At 47.3% G+C, this 18,679-nt stretch overlaps 5 protein-coding genes across 5 annotated transcripts; 3 read left to right on the plus strand and 2 right to left on the minus strand.

The window, feature by feature from the left end:
* Positions 1–1,146: 1,146 nt before the first annotated feature.
* Positions 1,147–13,099, minus strand: LOC131285629 (arylsulfatase B). Its single transcript, XM_058314488.1, has 4 exons — positions 12,645–13,099; positions 11,862–12,557; positions 11,187–11,766; positions 1,147–1,647 (listed from the first exon to the last, which is right to left on the minus strand). Exons 1-4 carry the CDS (start codon positions 13,097–13,099, stop codon positions 1,594–1,596), a joined length of 1,785 nt encoding a protein of 594 aa, XP_058170471.1. The 3' UTR covers positions 1,147–1,593.
* Positions 2,850–6,906, minus strand: LOC131287361 (uncharacterized). The gene is made up of 3 exons (XM_058316403.1): positions 6,757–6,906; positions 5,421–6,684; positions 2,850–4,896 (listed from the first exon to the last, which is right to left on the minus strand). Exons 2-3 carry the CDS (start codon positions 6,453–6,455, stop codon positions 3,172–3,174), a joined length of 2,760 nt encoding a protein of 919 aa, XP_058172386.1. The 5' UTR covers positions 6,456–6,684; positions 6,757–6,906; the 3' UTR covers positions 2,850–3,171.
* On the plus strand, positions 7,291–10,195 carry LOC131287362 (proton-coupled zinc antiporter SLC30A9, mitochondrial). Its single transcript, XM_058316404.1, has 7 exons — positions 7,291–7,636; positions 7,728–8,481; positions 8,562–8,688; positions 8,764–9,170; positions 9,237–9,565; positions 9,628–9,816; positions 9,901–10,195. Exons 1-7 carry the CDS (start codon positions 7,589–7,591, stop codon positions 9,943–9,945), a joined length of 1,899 nt encoding a protein of 632 aa, XP_058172387.1. The 5' UTR covers positions 7,291–7,588; the 3' UTR covers positions 9,946–10,195.
* A 934-nt stretch (positions 13,100–14,033) lies between the features above and the next one.
* Positions 14,034–15,348, plus strand: LOC131287667 (tryptophan--tRNA ligase, mitochondrial). The gene is made up of 3 exons (XM_058316739.1): positions 14,034–14,126; positions 14,192–14,353; positions 14,423–15,348. The coding sequence occupies exons 1-3, from the start codon at positions 14,034–14,036 to the stop codon at positions 15,299–15,301; spliced, it is 1,134 nt and encodes a 377-aa protein (XP_058172722.1). The 3' UTR covers positions 15,302–15,348.
* Positions 15,349–15,722: 374 nt separating this feature from the next.
* On the plus strand, positions 15,723–18,669 carry LOC131289860 (IQ and AAA domain-containing protein 1-like). The gene is made up of 2 exons (XM_058319198.1): positions 15,723–17,277; positions 17,363–18,669. The coding sequence occupies exons 1-2, from the start codon at positions 15,723–15,725 to the stop codon at positions 18,667–18,669; spliced, it is 2,862 nt and encodes a 953-aa protein (XP_058175181.1).
* The last annotated feature ends 10 nt before the right edge of the window (positions 18,670–18,679 follow it).

Genomic DNA, 18,679 nt, shown 5'->3' on the forward strand with positions numbered 1-18,679 from the left:
GGTGAGCATTACGCTTTGTCCACCTGCGTTCGCTTCTAAGTGAGTTTGCGTTGATTATTCTACCCCAAATAATTGCTGAATATGCCCTGTATTAATATTCGTAATGAATCTACGATTCCTGCAAGTAGTGAGCTCACGACTTTCGGTAGTTTTATTACAGTGAATTTGATTTTTTCCGATCGCAATAATTATTAAAACGATGAAACTAAACATAAAACTAAATGTTTCTATGCAAGGGAGAGAAAAATATGTATTGAGCGAAACGTAACTTTATTAGTGGAATAAACATAAGGATAAAAAAGGTCGTTATCCTTGATTTCGTGGCAGACTCTAGCATCACATCCGACAAAAGAACTCGGCCGATGTAAGAACTGACGTTGGCGAATTTTGTCACCATTATGTATGGTTCTTCCATACATGTCCCGCGGCTGGTGCGATGTAAGCTCGCGTGCGCCTCCCCTTCGTTTTGTTCTTTACCTACGCGTTACACTTTGGTGGGATTGTTTCGTGCTTTAGTCGTGAATTTCTCTCCTAAGCAATCAGTCTGTGAGAAATTGTCAGTTGGACACAAAAGAATTCTCCGATGCCGAAAATAAATGGCGGGATGGGATGTGCATTAAAAGGCAAGTTTACTCAAACTGAAAATAACTAACTAAAAACTATGTATGTTTTGTGCCTAATTTGCATTCGAAGGATAAACTTAAAGGCGTAATACAAATCATGTACGGCAGAGGCCGGCCTGAAAGCAATAGCGACAAACTCATTGCACTCATGTTATTTGTCGTGTTTGGCCAGGAAAAACGTACCTCATAAAAAGCATTACCTTTCTCCTACATGGGGTTTCTTTTCTAGGAGAGCTTTGTTCTAAGGAACGCGAGATTCGATCACAGTTTACAGAAGGCATTTCTTACTTATTGGTGGTAATGTTGCCCCGTGTTGTCACCTTCTCCTTTCTAATAACCTTTGCAGGTTTCATAAATAATTTGTCCCTTTTGTTTCTTTGCATCATTTCACTTGCGACATCACCACCATTTTCCGTGCATTCCAGACAAGAGATACTTTGTAATGCATCTTTGGCTGAAAACCAAATGTTGTTTAGTAATACTTTACTTTCACTTTAGCGGGCCTGAAGGATCCAGAGAGCCAAAGTAGAATATCACGTTAATGCTGCCCATGGTGCTTTTTCTATTACTAGTCCCAGTTCGACCTGACTAGAGTAATATTCGTCACAAATGAATGCCACTACGCCATGCGCTGACACCAAAGCATAGTTTGATCATAATGCAAACGGTGTCAATTGGTTGTAAAACAAAGAAAAATCGCAGCAACGGGAACGAATGGAAAACTACGATTAGAGAATGAATGCTTGAAAACAAAAACGTTGAACGATTGACCACTCTTCTCTCCCGTCACGCAAACGCGACGAGAAAAATGATCTATATTTCCCCTTCCTGCTTCAAGGGCCAATCATCAACACGAGCAGGTACACACTGACTATAAGGAAGGTTCAAATATCGTTTGCTTACTACAACTGATGGCAACAACATCGGAGTGTGCGGGGGAATGTATTCATTTTCTTTTGCATATTTTTGTTTAGTGTTGCAGCAAGGAAATCGTTTCCCTGACTTCTTTATTATTTTTAAGCATCTGATCTTTCTTTAAACTTTACCACGCTTATCAGAGGGATGATGAGATATTTTTAAAGAGTCTAATTTTACTCAAACTTTCCTCCAGTTGGAGAATATTGTTGAAGCGTAAGTTTGTGTGCTTTCAAAGCCTGCAGGCCAGGCCTATGAAATGACTTACTTTTTCGATTTTGTATGTTCACATAAGCTGTTTAGCTTTATGCGGGAGATTCAGTTCGTAAACAAATAGTAACCGCAATCGTATCCCGGGTACGGTGTGATAACGGGGAAAAGAGTAAACTAACTAGATTTATGTTTTGGCAATCCGAAACCATCTCATCCCATCATTATAGCCGAGAGTAATTGGTGTCGGCTCATTTTTCCCCAAATAAAAATGCGCGTATGCATACGGCGGCAACATGGTCCACATCCAAATCTACACCATCCGGTCACCAAGGACCGCCGCCGGACAACGGAGAAGAGTAGTGAGAGAGAGTGAGTGTGAATAAGTGGCAAGAACCAACAAAGTAACACCCTTCTTTCAACTTCTTTTGGCCACCTGCAGTAAAAGGGGGAACGGCGGTTCGACTTAAAATGCTTTTCCACTAAAACAATCAGCTTTTGGACGTTTTTGTTCGAGAGTTACGTTGTATATTTTCGTTTTTTCTGCTATTTGTTCCTGACTTCTCTTGAAATGATCTAATCGTCGGTCATATGTTTCAAAGCGTTCGCTTTTCTCTGGTCGCGAGCCTCTTTTCCGCTGTTCGTAGAAATTCGAATGAGCTTTCGTATGGATAAATTGTTTTCTATACTACCGACATGACCATATAAACAAAAAAAACTGGTGTACGTGACCGCACACCTGACAGAGATCCACCACACAAAAACTTTTTTTTCTCTCCCTCTGTGCGGCGCTGTCTCTATAATCATGCCTTGTTATACGTTTAAATGGGGATTATTATACTTTGTTGATAAGAAGGAAAACACGAAATTCAAACTAACCTAAGTAAATCTTCTCTGTAATTTACGGTCCCAAGAAAAAAAAACGATTACAATGTATCTGTGTATACGATCTTTGATCAGAAGAATCAGCAACGCAAGCTTCGTATCTTCCCGCATATCGGCCGGTCTGTCTGCCTTTGGGAGACTGGGCTACGGTAGAGTTTAAATTAAGGTAGCTAAACTATGGCTCTACCACAGATGTGTCAAAGCCCAATCAAAGAAAACTTAAGTTGGGGACCCTCCATCAGTTTTCTTACGGTGCGTTTTTGGGATTCGCTCCGGCCTTGGTGCTGATGTTTTTTTTAAACAGAGAAGAACATTGTTCGTGAATCTTTTACAGGAAAAAAATAAAGATTCAACATACATGGTTGTTGCGTCGAAAGAAATATTCGATTCGATGTGGGTATTAATAATAGTAGTAGTAGTAGTAGTAGAGATAGATAAATTAGGAAGATGCTAAAAACTAACCTTGCTTTCTCTCTCCGATCGTGTATGGATGTTGTGTGTGAAGATGTTCTTCTAGTACTCGTTTCGTAGGCTCGCTCTACTGCTGGACCGGCGGAACAACCGGGGCCGCCTGTGCCTGTGGTGGTGGTGGTGGAGCCGTGGCCGCCGGGTACGGATAGTACGTGGCGGTGGCCGCCGTTATCGGATAGGAGGCCTGATACTGCAGACCGCCGGTCGGATCGAATCCGGTAAAGCCGGCCGGCGCTGCTGTTGGGATGGTTTGGCCGGCGGCGGCTGCGGCTGCGGCCAGCTGCGGATATTGATGGTTCGGATTGCCCGGTCCGGCAGCGTAGCTATTGTTGTACTGCTTCGGTGGGTACGTTCCGCGTCCGTTGTTCGGTTTCGGTGTACCGTCCATGTTGAACTGGCCGCCGTTCGGGTTGTACCGGCCACCGGGCTGGGAGCCGGGTTGCATACCGACCGGGCCTCCCTGGTGTGCCTTGTTCTGGTAGTATCGCATACCACCGCCCGGAGCAGCCGCAGCCGCGGCCACAGCGCCAGCTCCGCCAGCAAACAAGGTGGCCGTGTAGTCGTCATACTGGCCCGGGTAGATATTCTTCGGATGGTAGGCGCGCATCTGCGCCTGTTGCGGCTCGTACATCTGTTGACCGGAGGCGACGGCTGCCGCTGCTGCGGCGGCCGCGGCCTGCGGGGACTGTGGCGAGTGCGACTGGTAGCCACCAGGGCCGCCCATCATCGCCGGTCCACTTGGGCCCTTGTTCCAGTTGTTCTCACCGCGGTACATACCACCGTCGCGGTATTTGTTCGGTGGTCCACCGAACTTGTTACCGCCACCCATCATGCCGCCGTTCTGCATGCCACCACCGTACTTTGGGGGTCCACCGAATCCACCACCACCGTTGAAAGGCGGGCGACGCTGGTAGCTGTTCATGCCACCACCGTTTCCGTAGCTGCCGCGCGTCGAGTAGCGCAGTCGACCACCTTTTCCGCCCGGGGCCGACTTGGCCATCTCAATCAGCTCTACCGTCGGCTGCTGGCCAGCCTCTTCCAGAACCCCGAGCAGCTCTCGTGCCTGGCGTCCGTTGTTTGGTGTGAAGAATGTGTACGCAGTGCCGTACTGCGAACAGCGTCCCGTGCGCCCAATACGATGAATGTAGTCCTCCGATGAGTTCGGGTAGTCAAAGTTGATGACGTACTTGACGTCCTCCACGTCGAGACCGCGTGCTGCCACGTCCGTCGCCACCAGGATCGTGCTCTTGCCGTGTCGGAAGTCTTGCAGCACGTAGTCCCGCTCCGATTGGCTCTTGTCACCGTGGATCGACGTCGCCCCATAACCGTCACGCACAATGTTCTTCAGCAAGTCCTCGACCTTCTTCTTCGTCTCGACAAAAATGATGATCTTGTTCGAAGCGTCTGAGGTGGCGATCTCCTTGAGCAGCTTCAACAGCTTGCTCTCCTTCTCGTTTTCCTCGCACACGTCCACGATCTGGTGGATGTTGTGGTTCGCCGCGAGGCTCAACGATCCGATGTTGATTTGGATGTATTCACGCAGGAAGTCTTCGGCCAGCGTTTGCACCTCCTTCGGCCACGTTGCGGACCACATCAGTACCTGACGGTCCGGCCGAATTTGTTCGACGATCTTGCGGATTTGGGGCTCAAAGCCCATGTCCAGCATGCGATCCGCTTCGTCCAGTACGAGGTACGTGCATCGGCGTAGGTTGGTAATGCCACGCTCAAGGAAATCGATCAACCGTCCCGGAGTAGCAATGACTACTTCAACACCGCGTTCCAAATCGCGAACCTTTTGTGGGAGAAAAACGGAAACGAAAAATTTACAAAAGTGCAATCCTTTGATAAGGATGTTAAATCAATCTTATTTTTTAAGGTGGGGCATAATATGAATAAAACAAACCAATCAGCTTCGTAACGATCTTTAAATTTCTCGACTTGTAGAATCGCGTTACATTAAAGGCAATGTTTTAAATGTTTGATCATATAAAAAAATTGAACTTTTTCCCTCAATTGAAACGAGTTCAATTGGTATAAGAGTGTAATCCAATAACTGAACCATTTAGTTCCACTTTTGAAAGTGAAATTAATCAAAATCAGAAAAGGAACCAGGTGGATACTTCTCTGCTATATGAAGATTTGAAATGTTGTGTATTCTACGCATTAATTAATATTAGTTTAAAAAGTAAAACAAAGTGTGACTTGCTGCGATGTAAATTGCGTCCGAGGAACTTAATGTTAAGCTTAATCTTCCGAAGCATAGGAAAAATTAATAAACTATTCGAATGATAGATGTTAGAGATTAACGAAACTCACCTGTGGTCCTTTCAGCGCTCCTCCGAAAATGCAAGTGTATCGAATGTTCGGCTTCGAGTGATTACCAAAGTCCCGCACCACGGTCTGAATCTGCTGAGCAAGTTCGCGTGTTGGTGCAAGAACCAGCACGATCGGACCTTCACCGCGGCTCAGCGGCTTTTGGTGGGAGATATGGACCAAGCCTGGTAGCATATACGCCAACGTCTTGCCAGAACCCGTCTGTGCGATACCAACCATATCGCGTCCACTCAGGGCAATTGGCCAGCCTTGCGACTGGATGGCGGTTGGCCGTGGGAAACCTTGCTTCTTGATTTCGTTCATCACGTACTCCGGGAAGTTGCCCTCCTCAAAGTTCTGACACGGATGCGGCACATTGTTGCCCATGACCGTGATCTGCATCTGTTCGCGGAACGCCTGCACCTCCTCCGTCGAACGGCCCATCACGACCGGGTGTGGCACGTAGAAGTCCTTTTGGAACGGTTCCAAGTTTTCCCACATTGGCTTCATCAGGTTCTGTCCCGGGTACTTGGCCTTCAGCGACTGAATCTTTGCTCGGTCGTCTTTGTTGAAGCCGTTGTAGTCCGAACGCGGCCCGAAACCATTACGGTTACCCATGCCGCCACCATATCCGCCACCCATGCCCGGGTTCGAGTTATGGTACTTCTTCGGTCCACCGAATGTGTCGAACGGCTTATCGTCGCCGTACGGCTTGCTACCACCGGGACCGTACATTTTCGGGCCACCAAAGTCCTTCTTCGGCATCATGCCACCGGGCTGGCCTCCAAACACTCGACCAGCAGCGCCACCAAACTTGTTAAATCCTCCCGGGCCACCACCGTTGACCGCATTCTGCTGGTACATTGGCTTGGGGCCACCGAACGCGTTCGCGTTGAACGGCGGAATCGACGGTGGTCCTTGTTTGTTCATAAAGTGCGGAGGCTTGCTACCCGGCTGACCGACGTAGAAGTCGTTCTTTTCCGGGCGAGGCCCACGGAATCCACCCTGGTGCGGTTGTGCTGTGCCTTGGAATTGCATGATTTCTTTTTTCCCTTCTTTGATGGCCTGACTTACTTTATAAAAAATCAGAAACTTCCTCAAAAGGTACTATTTGCGAAAATCTAGCTTTTATGCAGCGAACAAATTCTAATGCTGTTCGCTTTACTTGTGCGCAATCGATTATTAGGTTGTGGTGCTCTGCTTTGGGGCCGTCGTTCTTCTTCCTAGTTTTTCCTTCCTACTCTCTGCCGTCTCTGCAACTAATGTACTGCAATGGCGACATGTTGGAAAAGCGAACCCTAAGCACGGTGAAAAAATTTTCAACTCCGGTTATACTCACATAAAACTTCTTCGATGAGGTTTCCGCACGCTAATTCGATAGTTTTATGTATGGGCTCTCGTTTAAACACCGTTTCGCTGCACGGGACACTGGAAAATTGCAAATATTCCAATTTTTCGTTTCACACCATACTACGGAACACCTTTACGACTCGAAGAGAGAAAGCAGAGAAATCAAAGTTGCTGGATCAGAAGGTTAGCTTGTCGGTACTACCGCTTGACAGTCAAAGTTTGACGTTTCCATCGCATCATACTTGATTCGAATCGTCCGTTGTAACAGAGTACCGGAAAACAGCGTCCGCAATAAAAACGAGTAAATTGGTTCATCATATGTTTTTGTGTATTACAAAACATTGTTTCATAAAAATAAGTTCGAGGAACATAGCTTCACACCTTGATCTTCGAACTGAGAATTTGCCACGATTGACAGCAATGGAAGCACGTATGCAGCCGTATCGCCTACCCAAAACATAGGTACGCAGCCAGCTGACTGCTGCCAGAAAAGTCAACAACAAAAAAGTGCGATGATCGCATTGTCGGTAAGTTGTTGGCATCGACCGATGAAAGTTTGCAGCTCATCCACCGAAAAGTTCCGGAAAGTAAACAGCCTATGATGCAAACAAATCGTACCCATTAAAATCCCACGATTGGCATGCTGGGGGTGAATTTGGTAAACAAATAAACAGTATCTAGAAGGTTTACTACGAATAGTACATCTTTCGCAATAGTTTGTGTTCCGGCAGGGCACTCCTTCCCGGAGCGCCCGAGTGTTTTGTACCATTTTTCTCCCGGGTGGAGGATAGTTGAGCATTTTGTCTGTGCGCTGCTGTAACATGGTCGTTCATCGAGCAGCATGGCTGTTGCTATGCCACCGAAGTCAGGTGACTTATTATTGCTCGAATCATCCTAAACCCGTGGCAGGCATTGAACTAATTCGATCTTCTCGTTGCATGCTTCTTACGAACACCACAGCTGCATCTAGCGCCAATGAGAAATTTTTCACTCGGCTGCTCAAAGATGCACGCGTGGCTGGATGGCGTTCCTGCTGGGCAAAAGTTGCACACGACAGGCATGAGCTATGGCCAAAGAAATTTCTCCGTGTCACGCATCGTCGATCGCAATCAGTCGAAAACAACTGACGATATACCGGAAAAGGCTGAAGGTGAGCGTGTGAAAACGGTTACACCAACGGAGCAGCAATCAACCCTAGAAATCGATACGAAGCATGGCAAGTTACTGGTCAAAACAACGATGGCCGATTCAAAATTGCAGGAAATTGTCATCGAAAAACCAAAAATTGAGTCAACAGACAATGCCACGACAGCCGCGGGAGCATCGTTGCTAGCTGGATCAAACAAAACTGAGCTTTCCTCGGGTCTACCCTCGACACTACCGGTGTCACTTACCGAAGCGGAGCTGAAGGAACAGTTGGCGGAAAAAAATCGTCAGCTAGCTAAGAAACGTATTCGGGTCGATTTTTCCCGTTCTTCGCTCGAACGAAACTTCATCACTCCGGTGCGGGCCTTGTCCGACTTCCTGCTGAAGCCATCCGACCTGGAAACGTTACCAAAAACAAAACGGAGATCTCCGTACGAGCAGGAACCGCCAATCACGGTTTACTGGCGGAAGGATGTCGAGGCTAAGGCGATAGAAGTGTGGGGTTCTCGGGAGAATCTGTTGAAGGAATGCCTGAAGCGGGAAATCGAGAAAAAGATGCACCAGCAAAGTGAGTTTCACGATTTGGCGTATCTTCACAGTGTTGGTATTGAATAGAATTAAAGTTCCGCTTATTGTCTGTTTTTGCAGATATTTTTACCGTAAAACGTCGACTACGGGACTACCGTCGGGAGATTGGAAGCCGCACCAATGTCGTCGATTCCGAGCCGGGACTGTTTGGAAAGTCGGGCAAAGTGGTCCTGACGGCCATTGCAATGTAAATGCTCTCCCGATAGCACGCGTTAAATGTTCCAATTCTAAATCTCCCTTTATTAATATTCGCTCAAAACAGTAACGCAACGAATTGTTTGTTCAAATTTGGCGCCTGGCTGTACACCGGCTCACACAGTATGTTTGCGGAAACGATCCACTCGCTGGCGGACACGATCAATCAGCTCATACTAGCGTACGGCATCCACAAGTCCACCCAAATTGCCGACTCAAACCATCCGTACGGGTACGCCAATATGAAGTACGTTTCGTCGCTCATTTCTGGAGTCGGAATCTTCTGTGTCGGAACAGGCTTATCGTTCTACCACGGCATCATGGGACTGGTTGATCCGCATCCGATCGATGATTTCTTCTGGGCGTTCTTTATCCTCGGCGGCTCACTGGTGTCGGAGGGTGCTACCCTTTTGGTAGCGATCAACAGTTGCCGGAGCGGTGCGAAGGCCCTCGGCATGAGCTTTAGGGATTACGGTAGCATCACTAAAGCTATTCCAATTGTTTTGTTTGTAATGCCTTTCTTTCGATGATCGTTTACAGTCGTACGTGGGCAGGATCCATGTGTGAACGTTGTACTTACGGAAGATGCCGCTGCGGTCATGAGTGTGGTGCTGGCCGCGAGCTGCATGGGTCTTTCGACCTACACAGGGTCGCCCATACCGGATGCGGTGGGATCACTGCTTGTCGGCTGTATGCTAGGCGGGGTCGCATCCTTCATCATCTATACGAACGTGGCAGCCCTGGTCGGCCGCTCGATTCGGCAGGAGAATCTCGACAAAATTAATGCCGAGCTGGAGAGCGACATTATGATCCGGGCGATCCATGACGTGAAAGGAATCGACATGGGAAACTCGTTGGTTAGATATAAGGTAAGCAACATTTCCGGGATCCAATGTTGTGGGTGGCTAATGTATCGTTTGCATCGTTCCAGGCGGAAATGGATTTCGATGGGCGTGAGTTGACGCGAGTGTATTTGGATAAGCAGGACTTGAACACGCTTCTAGAGGAGGTTCGTACGTTCCAGACGATCGACGAACTAGAAGCGTTTCTACTGAAACATGGCGAAAACATTGTCGATCTTATGGGTGGTGAAATCGATCGGATCGAAATGAAGCTAAGGGTAAGGAAGAGCCAAGAAGCAGGCCCATCCATCCGTTCCTTCTATCTTCTAGAGCTAACAGGATTATTTTCTTTTCATTCGCAGAAGAAGTTTCCCGAAATAAGACACTGTGATTTGGAAATATTGTAAGCTATAAAAAAGTCGTTTGCTTCCACAATGCATACTTGTGATCACGGCACATTCGCGGCCGTGGCACCATAAAGTCGTCATACGGTAAGGTTAACTGAAAACTGTCCAAGAGCACACGCTGCTCATAGGTGTGTAGGTTGAGGTACAACTTTATGGAAAAACCACGATAATGAAATAGATAAAGTTTTTAACGACGTTCAATTTCGTCGTTCGTTTTTAGACAATATTGTGCTACATTTCTAGAGTGAATAAATGCAAAGCAAGATAAACCGATATATTAAAGTCTTACTAACGTCAGCACTAATCCTAAAAAAGAACGGAATGTAACGACCGAACCCTTACAGGCACAACCACAACAGACTTTTAATATTTTTCGAAACATCATTAACCCAAGAGCTTATATAAGCTTTAATGAAAAACCTGATGGGTTTAAAAACGATTCAATTCATTTATTTATATATATTTTAGCCAATGAAAATAAGAATCGCGATAAAATGTATGTATACTATGATTCTATTAAAAAAAAGAGCCTAACAAGTAATTTTGTCGGTAAAAGTTGTGTATTTTCTACCAAAGGCAAAAACATTTTTTTTTCATTACGGCTTTTTTGATCACTTTTATTTCAAAACTCCATACCTTAAATATCGTAAAATTTCAATTCTTTCATTTTGCTCATAGTTTCAATGCAATATACTTGTCCTTTTTTGAGTCTTACCGTTAACGTGTGCCTTTAAGGGTTGAATATTGTCCTAGTCACGAGATTGCCGATGGAACCAACGAACCGAATACTCTTAATCATTATTTTGTACGTTTATCTTTTTGTGTTACACTCACGAATTTTTACTTGATAAAACTAAACGTTCTTTTCTAATCCAAGCTGTAGCACCTTAGAAAACGAATTCACTAATTGCATCAACACGTGGCAAAGGTTTCTATGTTGTTGAAAAGAGAATACTTTAATGTTCTTTAAGGTTTACTTAAAATAGGCCGGCACGCGGTCACCAAAATTGGTGTCAGTATTAAACGATTGTTGCTTTGTGAAATAAAATGAATTCCCTATCGTCAAGTCTTCCGATATATCCTAATTATCGCACAATGGCACTTGTTTGAAGGCTAGAATGCAAGTGATCAAAAATGCGCGACTCGTTTGTTCTATTTCACTTCAGAACACTTACATTTTACAGACTTTTAAATGTTAAACGTAGTTCTATACGTCATGGTTCGTCATATTCAAAGCGGACAACTTCCGGTTCTAATTCGTCACCAAAGTTGTGCCACGTATAGTTCCAGTGCTGTGGCTCGCCGCGTGGATCATCCTCGAGATTTGCCGGTGGAACCGCGGTGCTATTGTACGCCAGCAACCGTGCCAATAGGCTCTGAACGATGTCTGGATGTTCGTCAGCGAGATTGTTGTACTCGCACGGATCGCTTTCCAGATCGAACAAGCATACACCCTCCATAGGCTTACACTCGTTTTCCATGTTGGCCCCATAGCCACACGCGACGGTTGCGGCACGCCGTAGATGGATAATTTTTTTCTTCGACGGCATACCATCGTACGCTGTCAATATACGGCCCACGGGACTGTTCAGTACGGCGTCGATCTGGTAGGCAGATTCCTCCCGAGTACCTGACGGTCCGTACCATCCGTCCCAGCTGCCGTTGTAGTGCGAACCCTTCAGGAGCTTCCATTTGCCAATCCTTAGGGCCGCACTGCCCCAGATGTCGTCTATGTTGTGCAGTATTTCGATACGCCCTGTCGGCTCACCACTGCTCAGCTCGTTCCATACACTGATACCGTCGAGCTCGTCCGGCAGCTCACTGTTGAGAGATAAGGAGAAAAAGCGCATGACCCCATTAACCAATGTCCCGATACGATGCATCCTAGATTCCAACCGAATCATGTATCGTTTTACCTAACATTGCCCCCAGCGGCTTCGTACAACGTTGGAAGCCAATCGACCACCTGCATCGTTTGATGTGACACGCGGCTCACGTTGCTCAGCAAGGGACTCCAGATAAAGCCGGCTCCACGCACACCACCCTCCCAGAGTGTATTCTTGACGCCCCTCAGGGGCCAGTTGGATGCGGCATTACTGTTGAATCCGTCCGCGGGCCCTCCATTATCGGTGCTGAACACGATGATCGAGTTCTCCAGCATGTCGCGGGATTTCAGTGCCTCGACCAAACTACCCACCGTCCGATCCAACTCGACCATCATGGCGGCGTACTTGCGCCGGGCATAGTTTTCGATTTTCCCCAGCTCCATGACGGTGCTGTCCGGTGCCGGAAGGAAATCGTACGGGTTCGCCGAATGTACGGCCGCATGCGAGACGTAAAGGAACAACGGTTCACTGGTGTTGTGGTTCTCCACTATCCGCACGGACTCGGAGCTTATCACGTGCGTGGTGTACTGTCCATGCAAATCGTACGCCACGTCATAGCCCCGGCGCATGTCGAGTCCCCAGTGCCCATGCTCCACGGCCGTGTGGTCGTTCATATGATGATGCCCGGTCCAGAATCCCGTGTGGCTATCGAACCCGCGCTGCAGAGGCGTATACCGAAGCTGATAATGCCCGAGGTGCCATTTGCCGACGATGTGATTAGTATACCTTTTGGAAAACGAGAATCATCGAAAGGAATTTTTGTGGACTATTTAACTCGACAAGGGGAGGACTATTTAACTCGTCAGCATTTACCCCAGATTTTTCAGGTACTCGGGAAGCAGTGTCTCCGACAGGGGCAATCCTCTCGGTTCCATCGCGTACAGTACGGTATGTTGCATACCGGTATGAATCGGATACTTCCCAGTCATCAGTGCCGAACGCGAGGGCGTACAGATAGGATTGACGTAGTACCCGTTGAGAATAATGCCCGCGTACGCCAGTGCGTCCAGGTTGGGCGTGGGAATCTGCGACGATCCATGAAATCCGACATCGTTCCAGCCCATATCGTCGGCCAAAATAAAAATTATATTGGGTGATTGACCGCTGCTGCTGCTGTTGCTGCTGTTATTTTCCGACGCTTGCACTATTTGTGATGATAAATGATTGAGGATAATGAACAACAGGGTGGTGTAAAAAGTGCACGATTTACGGTGCCACCATACTGGCGACGATCCACTGAGCATTTGTCTCCACGCCATGTGTTCCATGTTGAATCGCGAAGAGGAAGTGACGGATCGCGCGGGAAAACCACGATAGATTAATTCGGTTCGTTATCTTCGGCACCCACTTCGACGCCACGGAATGCAAGCCCTTCCGAAGTTATAGTTTTCACTAACTGAACAATTCTCGACTGAGAACTGAAGTGCAAACCGGTTTCGATCCTTGGGACCGTTGAACTGGAACAATCTCTATCTCCACTTTTTCGTTGCCAAATTACATTCTCACTTTGCCGTCCGTTTGCGGCCAACGGGACGACCAAAATCACCGAAACTCGTTCCTCTCGGCACTGATGGACTGGTTTCGTCCGCGGACCGATTGATACTGAACTGTTGATCACCTCCCCCCGAAGTGCCGTGCCGGGTGTAGCAAACCTTGAACGACAAACGAACGCGTGATTAACCAACTATCATGCTGGAGCACCCCTCCATGTGGTTCACATAATGTCTACGTTACCGAGCCGTCGGCAAACGACAGGATACTACATGCTAGCCATTTACAGTGTGTACACAGCGGCGTACGCTAGGCAAAAAGGGGAGAAAGAAGAGACAACAATCGCTGGCGTTGTTTGCATATAACTTTTTTTTGTTTTGGTAATTACGTTATGTAGTGTGAAATTCGAGAGTTGAATTGTATCAGCAAAGTGAAGATAATTATTGTTGATCATCATCATACAAAGTGAAGAAAAGTTCAGAACATGTTTTTGTCATTCCCAGGAAACTAAAAACATGCATGGTGCGTTAAAATTGGGAAAAAAGGTGCCACAGCAAATAAGTGCATAACGTTTAAAATATACCACGTTGGGTTATTTAATTTGCTGAAGCAACGTTGGCCTTGAAAATTTGAATTTTGTTTTACTGTCAGCTGTTTTTGACATTTGATTCCCGGTGCTTTCTTTGTTTATGTCAGTAGACGCGCGTGAAAATGTTGGTCAGACGGGTTTTACCATTTGTTGTACCATCTCGAAGGAAATCAAGTTTAATTCCATTTACCCGTACGCTATCAACGGAAGTCAAGGTTGGTTTCTGGGTAGGAGAAAGTTATGCCAGACTCATCCTTGTCCTTAATTACATATTTCGTAGGCCACATCATGGCCAAGAAAGGTGTTTTCTGGAGTGCAACCGACCGGTGCACTGCACATCGGAAACTACCTTGGCGCAGTGAAACGCTGGGTGGAGCTGCAAGAAGCCGGTGAAGATGTCACCTACTGCATCGTGGATTTGCACTCGATGACTATTCCGCCGGTAAGCGTTTGGTGTGCGTTTTGAGGATGGTGCTGCGGTGACTATTCTCGGCCTTATTTTTATTTGTAGGACCCTGACACGTTACGTCACAATACACTGCAAATGACGGCCACGCTGCTAGCGTGCGGAATCGATCCCAACCGGGCAACCCTGTTTCTGCAGTCGGCCGTCCCACAGCATGCCGAACTGTCCTGGATTCTTGGGTGCCTCACGACGATGGCTCGGCTGACGCATCTTCCCCAGTACAAAGAAAAATCGGCCAACATGAAGGAAATCCCTTTGGGACTATACCTGTACCCGGTGTTGCAGGCGGCAGACATCATGCTGTACAAAGCAACCCACGTACCAGTGGGCGAGGATCAGATTCAGCAGCTGCAACTCGCCCAATCACTTGCCCGTGCGTTTAACAACAAGTACGGCAAAACGTTTCCACTATGCGAAACGCTCGTAAACGCCGGCAGTCGGTTGAAGTCTTTACGTGATCCTTCGAAAAAGATGTCCAAATCCGATCCCGATCCGAAGAGTTGCATTATGCTCATGGACCCGCCGGACGTGGTACTGCAGAAGGTTAAAAAGTCGGTCACCGATTTCAAGTCGGAGGTCACGTTTGACCCAGAGGAACGACCGGGTGTGTCGAACCTCGTTACAATACATTCGATGGTGAGTGGCAAAAGTACGGATGAGTTATGCCAGGAGGCAGTGGGCAAAAATACCGGTCAGTATAAGCTGGCGGTGGCGGAAGCATTGATTGAACACTTGCGACCCATTCGGGAGCGTATTGAACAGTATTCCCGTGACGGCGCTTATCTGTCCAGTGTTATTGAGGAAGGTAGCGAGCGGGCGAGAGCAACCGCGGAACGAACGATCGATGAGGTAAAGGAAAAGATTGGGGTAAACTGTTTCAATGTAGGACGGTTACGTTGGCATGTACGGCGTGAAAATAAGTAAATTAGGCAGTATCCTAGTTAATGATATCCAATAAAGTCCATGGAATATGTAATAAAACGGATGTTGTGAGTTTTAAATATTTCTATACGTTAGTTTTTACACCTTCTATAATGGTGCTCAAACTGGTTGGATAACTCTGCTGCTGTTAACTGTGCAACCATCGCATTCGTGCACGGCGCATTCGTTCATTTAAATTTAGAATAGACCGACTATTAAATAGAAACAGTTTAAATAAACTAATTTAAAGCTTTGATATTTTTCGTTAAAAACTTGCTACGACCAATTGACAATCCCACTCATCAAAGCACGCTTACTATTCTTAGCAACAAACAGTTTTGGTTGGAACTTCGGTCTTGTAGTGAAAAAAGGCTAAACACAAAAAATCTAAGCTAAATTATTAATCGAAGAAAAAACCCATACCATGGCCCAATCGAAAGCGATAGCAAAATTCTGGATCGCCACAAGTAATCAGATCGAGCACGTGCTGTCTCATGAAAGGCTTGTGCAAACGGTCGAGCCAACTAAAGACGTACGGGTAGTTCACCGGCTTGTGTCCGATTTGTATTGTCGCTATGTGGGTCTGTGCCGAAGTCTGGATCGGTGCTTTGATCAAACGTTGCAGGTGCAAAAACGGCAAGTCATTAAGGGTCTACTGGAAGCCGCCAATGTACGAATGCTCGAACTCAGGACGAAGCTACAGGATATAGAGCTCAGCGAGTTTGTCTACGTAGATGGGGCGCTACAGGAGCTTCATTTGATTCCGGACGATGTTGAGGCCGTTCGTCCGTGCTATATGTCCGCCAAGCGGCCAGTGGAATTACAATCGTTGATCGATTCGCGAAGATTGAAAAAGATCGATGGAGGGAATAGCGACGAGGAGGACAGTGAGCTGAGTGAGAGTGACCAGGACGTGGAAGAAGAGCCTGAAAACCCCATGCGACCGGCGGTGAAGCGTGATCGAAGGAAGGAACGGATTCAGGTTGCACTGGCACTAATTTTGGCGCATGAAAAAGCTCGCCAAGCGAGGGTGCGGCAGACTAACTTTCGTCTCCATCCCGATCGATACTACCCGAAACCAATTGACGAAGAGATCGAGGATATTGAGTACGATTTTTCCTTTCGACCGGGCCAGCAAATGCTCTATCCCGTCAAGCGTACCGTATATAATTGGGATTTTCAAATGAAGCAGAAAAATGTGGTCAACTTTGCGTATTACACACCTCCGGGGTACCAACCTCCGATCACAACCGAACTTGCTGCAAAGGATACTGGTTTTAAGAAGGCTTCAAAGATGCCTCAGGTGGGCGCGCTCGAAGAATGGGCTGAAAGTAATCGTCTAGAAACAGACAAACGGCAACGTTTGAATGATGCTGCAGCCACAATCCAACGCTGTTGGCGTCGGTATCACACTAAAAAGGTAGCAAAAAGGGCACGCTATGAAAGGTCAAAATTCCTAGGATTGTTTGACGCACTTGAGCCAATCGAAACCAATTCTACCACCGTCGACGAGATCCGTACAGCTCGAAGCGAAAGGAAGCAAGAGTTCGATCAGGCGTTTCTTGAAGCAATCGCGGACGAAAAGGCAAGAATTCTGCGCACACGTGGGGCAGCTCTGCTGGAGGATATTGGTGACGCCGTCAGGGCTTGGTTTCGTCAGTGGTACGACGAGGCCCATGCGTTTGATGTAATACCGGAGCTTTTTGAGGGTGGGACGGTACTTATCGTGCGCGGGGAAACTCTCACCCCGTTAGAGTACCTCGAGCAGGAGCGCCAAAAGCAGTTAGACAAGTTAAAGTCTGCCGAGCAGCGAAAGAAGGAGGCCGAAGCGGCAAAAGCCGCCAAGGAACGGGAACATTCGAAGAGACGCGAGGAAAAAGAACGTTTGAAGGAGCTGGCCCGGGAGAAACGTGCCCGTGAGAAAAAGGAGGGCAAAACATACGATTTCACTGAACCGGAGTTTGTGAGCAATGCTTACGGTAGGGTACCTAAAAGGGAAAAAAGTCTTCTTCCGTGCAAGTCAACAGCGGACATACTCAAATGGGAATCGTTTTTCCTTTTCAGTAACGCTGGAAGAAACGATTCGTCGATATCGGAGGGACTGGGAGTTCATCAACGAGCTCGAGGAGAACTGTGACGACTTACCCATAATGGAATGGATTACATTGGAAAAAATGGCCGAAGTTCATCAGGAACTGCACCACGAAGTCCACGCGTTACTTAAAGCGGAACGAGAGCTGCTTCAAATGGCCTTATGCAAGGACGAACGGAAAAAGTACAAACCACCGAAAGCCAAAAAACCACCACGTGCGAAAAGTAAAGGTAAGTCAAAGCGAAAGGAACCCCCAATGGATACCGCAGAATGTCGTACCGTAGAGTCGATGTTCGATGAACTGGTGGACAGGAATGTCCTAAAATCTTATCGCTCGCGAACGCTCGAGGATTTTGTTGGCGACATCAGCTATTGTGCCTTCGAACGACGCAATCGGTTGGAACAGGATCCATTCCCGGGAATGGGAGAGGTTCGAACAATTCTGCGTTCTTATCTATACGGCATGGGTCCACTGTTGGTACCGAAACCGAAATCAATATGTCTCCTTGGCCCCAGTGGATACGGAAAAACATTGCTTTTGGAAGCGATTTGTCACGAGACCGGATCCGTCCTGTTTGATCTGGGCGTGGATACGTGTGGTCCCATTCCACCATCAGAAGTTCCGGCCTTCTTGCAGCTTGTACTCGCGGTCGCCCGCCTTGTTCAACCGTCAGTGATCGCGATCGAAGGCATACATCGAGCGTTCTACAAAAAAATCCCAACGCACGAGGAGCAAACCGATCCAGGAAAACTTGGAAAGCACTTGTTCAAGCTGATCGTAAAGCAACTAAAGCCGGAAGATAAGATCCTGCTCGTTGCCACGTCCGACGCCCCGTGGCTAGCGAAGGTGGCCCCATTGAAGAAATGTTTCGAAAAGTTCCTACTTCTACCACGACCGGACTACGGTTCGACGGTGTTACTTTGGCAATACGCACTGCGCCGCTTTGGGGTTGGGGTTCCGCGAGACATTGATCTTTCGGCGTTGGCTACCGTTACGCGGGGCTGCTACTCGGCCGGGCACATTTTGCACTGTACCAAGGAAGTGCTGACGATTCGTCGGCGCATGCAGTTCGGACGCAAACCGCTGGAGGTAGCTGAACTACTGGAACATTTGCTAGAATCTACGGGAGTGTGCCCAGTCAGTGAGAAAGAGTACGAGAAGTACGTCAAGTGGCACAGCAAGGTGGACAAGCTAGCGAAAATGCGAACCAAATTAACACGCGAACGACAGCAGCTGGCCGAGCAGACCAAAGCGAAAGAAACTGGCACAAAAAAATAATGGATCGTGA

The sequence above is a fragment of the Anopheles ziemanni genome, chromosome 3 (genome assembly GCF_943734765.1).
Source record: "Anopheles ziemanni chromosome 3, idAnoZiCoDA_A2_x.2, whole genome shotgun sequence".
Taxonomy (NCBI): Eukaryota; Metazoa; Arthropoda; class Insecta; order Diptera; family Culicidae; genus Anopheles; species Anopheles ziemanni.

Bases quoted from the DNA above. Each gene is read 5' to 3' on its own strand.
- LOC131287361 (XM_058316403.1), bottom strand. From the start codon at position 6,455: ATGCAATTCCAAGGCACAGCACAACCGCACCAGGGTGGATTCCGTGGG. The intron at 4,897-5,420 runs GTGAGTTTCGTT...CTCCCACAAAAG, and splicing joins GAGCGCTGAAAGGACCACAG to GTTCGCGATTTGGAACGCGG.
- LOC131287362 (XM_058316404.1), top strand. From the start codon at position 7,589: ATGGTCGTTCATCGAGCAGCATGGCTGTTGCTATGCCACCGAAGTCAG. The intron at 7,637-7,727 runs GTGACTTATTAT...CGAACACCACAG, and splicing joins TGCTATGCCACCGAAGTCAG to CTGCATCTAGCGCCAATGAG. The intron at 8,689-8,763 runs GTAAATGCTCTC...CGCTCAAAACAG, and splicing joins GTCCTGACGGCCATTGCAAT to TAACGCAACGAATTGTTTGT.
- LOC131285629 (XM_058314488.1), bottom strand. From the start codon at position 13,099: ATGGAACACATGGCGTGGAGACAAATGCTCAGTGGATCGTCGCCAGTA. The intron at 12,558-12,644 runs GTAAATGCTGAC...GTTTTCCAAAAG, and splicing joins GAGTACCTGAAAAATCTGGG to GTATACTAATCACATCGTCG. The intron at 11,767-11,861 runs GTAAAACGATAC...ATCTCTCAACAG, and splicing joins GCCGCTGGGGGCAATGTTAG to TGAGCTGCCGGACGAGCTCG.
- LOC131287667 (XM_058316739.1), top strand. From the start codon at position 14,034: ATGTTGGTCAGACGGGTTTTACCATTTGTTGTACCATCTCGAAGGAAA. The intron at 14,127-14,191 runs GTTGGTTTCTGG...CATATTTCGTAG, and splicing joins CGCTATCAACGGAAGTCAAG to GCCACATCATGGCCAAGAAA. The intron at 14,354-14,422 runs GTAAGCGTTTGG...TTTTATTTGTAG, and splicing joins ACTCGATGACTATTCCGCCG to GACCCTGACACGTTACGTCA.
- LOC131289860 (XM_058319198.1), top strand. From the start codon at position 15,723: ATGGCCCAATCGAAAGCGATAGCAAAATTCTGGATCGCCACAAGTAAT. The intron at 17,278-17,362 runs GTAGGGTACCTA...TTTCCTTTTCAG, and splicing joins GTTTGTGAGCAATGCTTACG to TAACGCTGGAAGAAACGATT.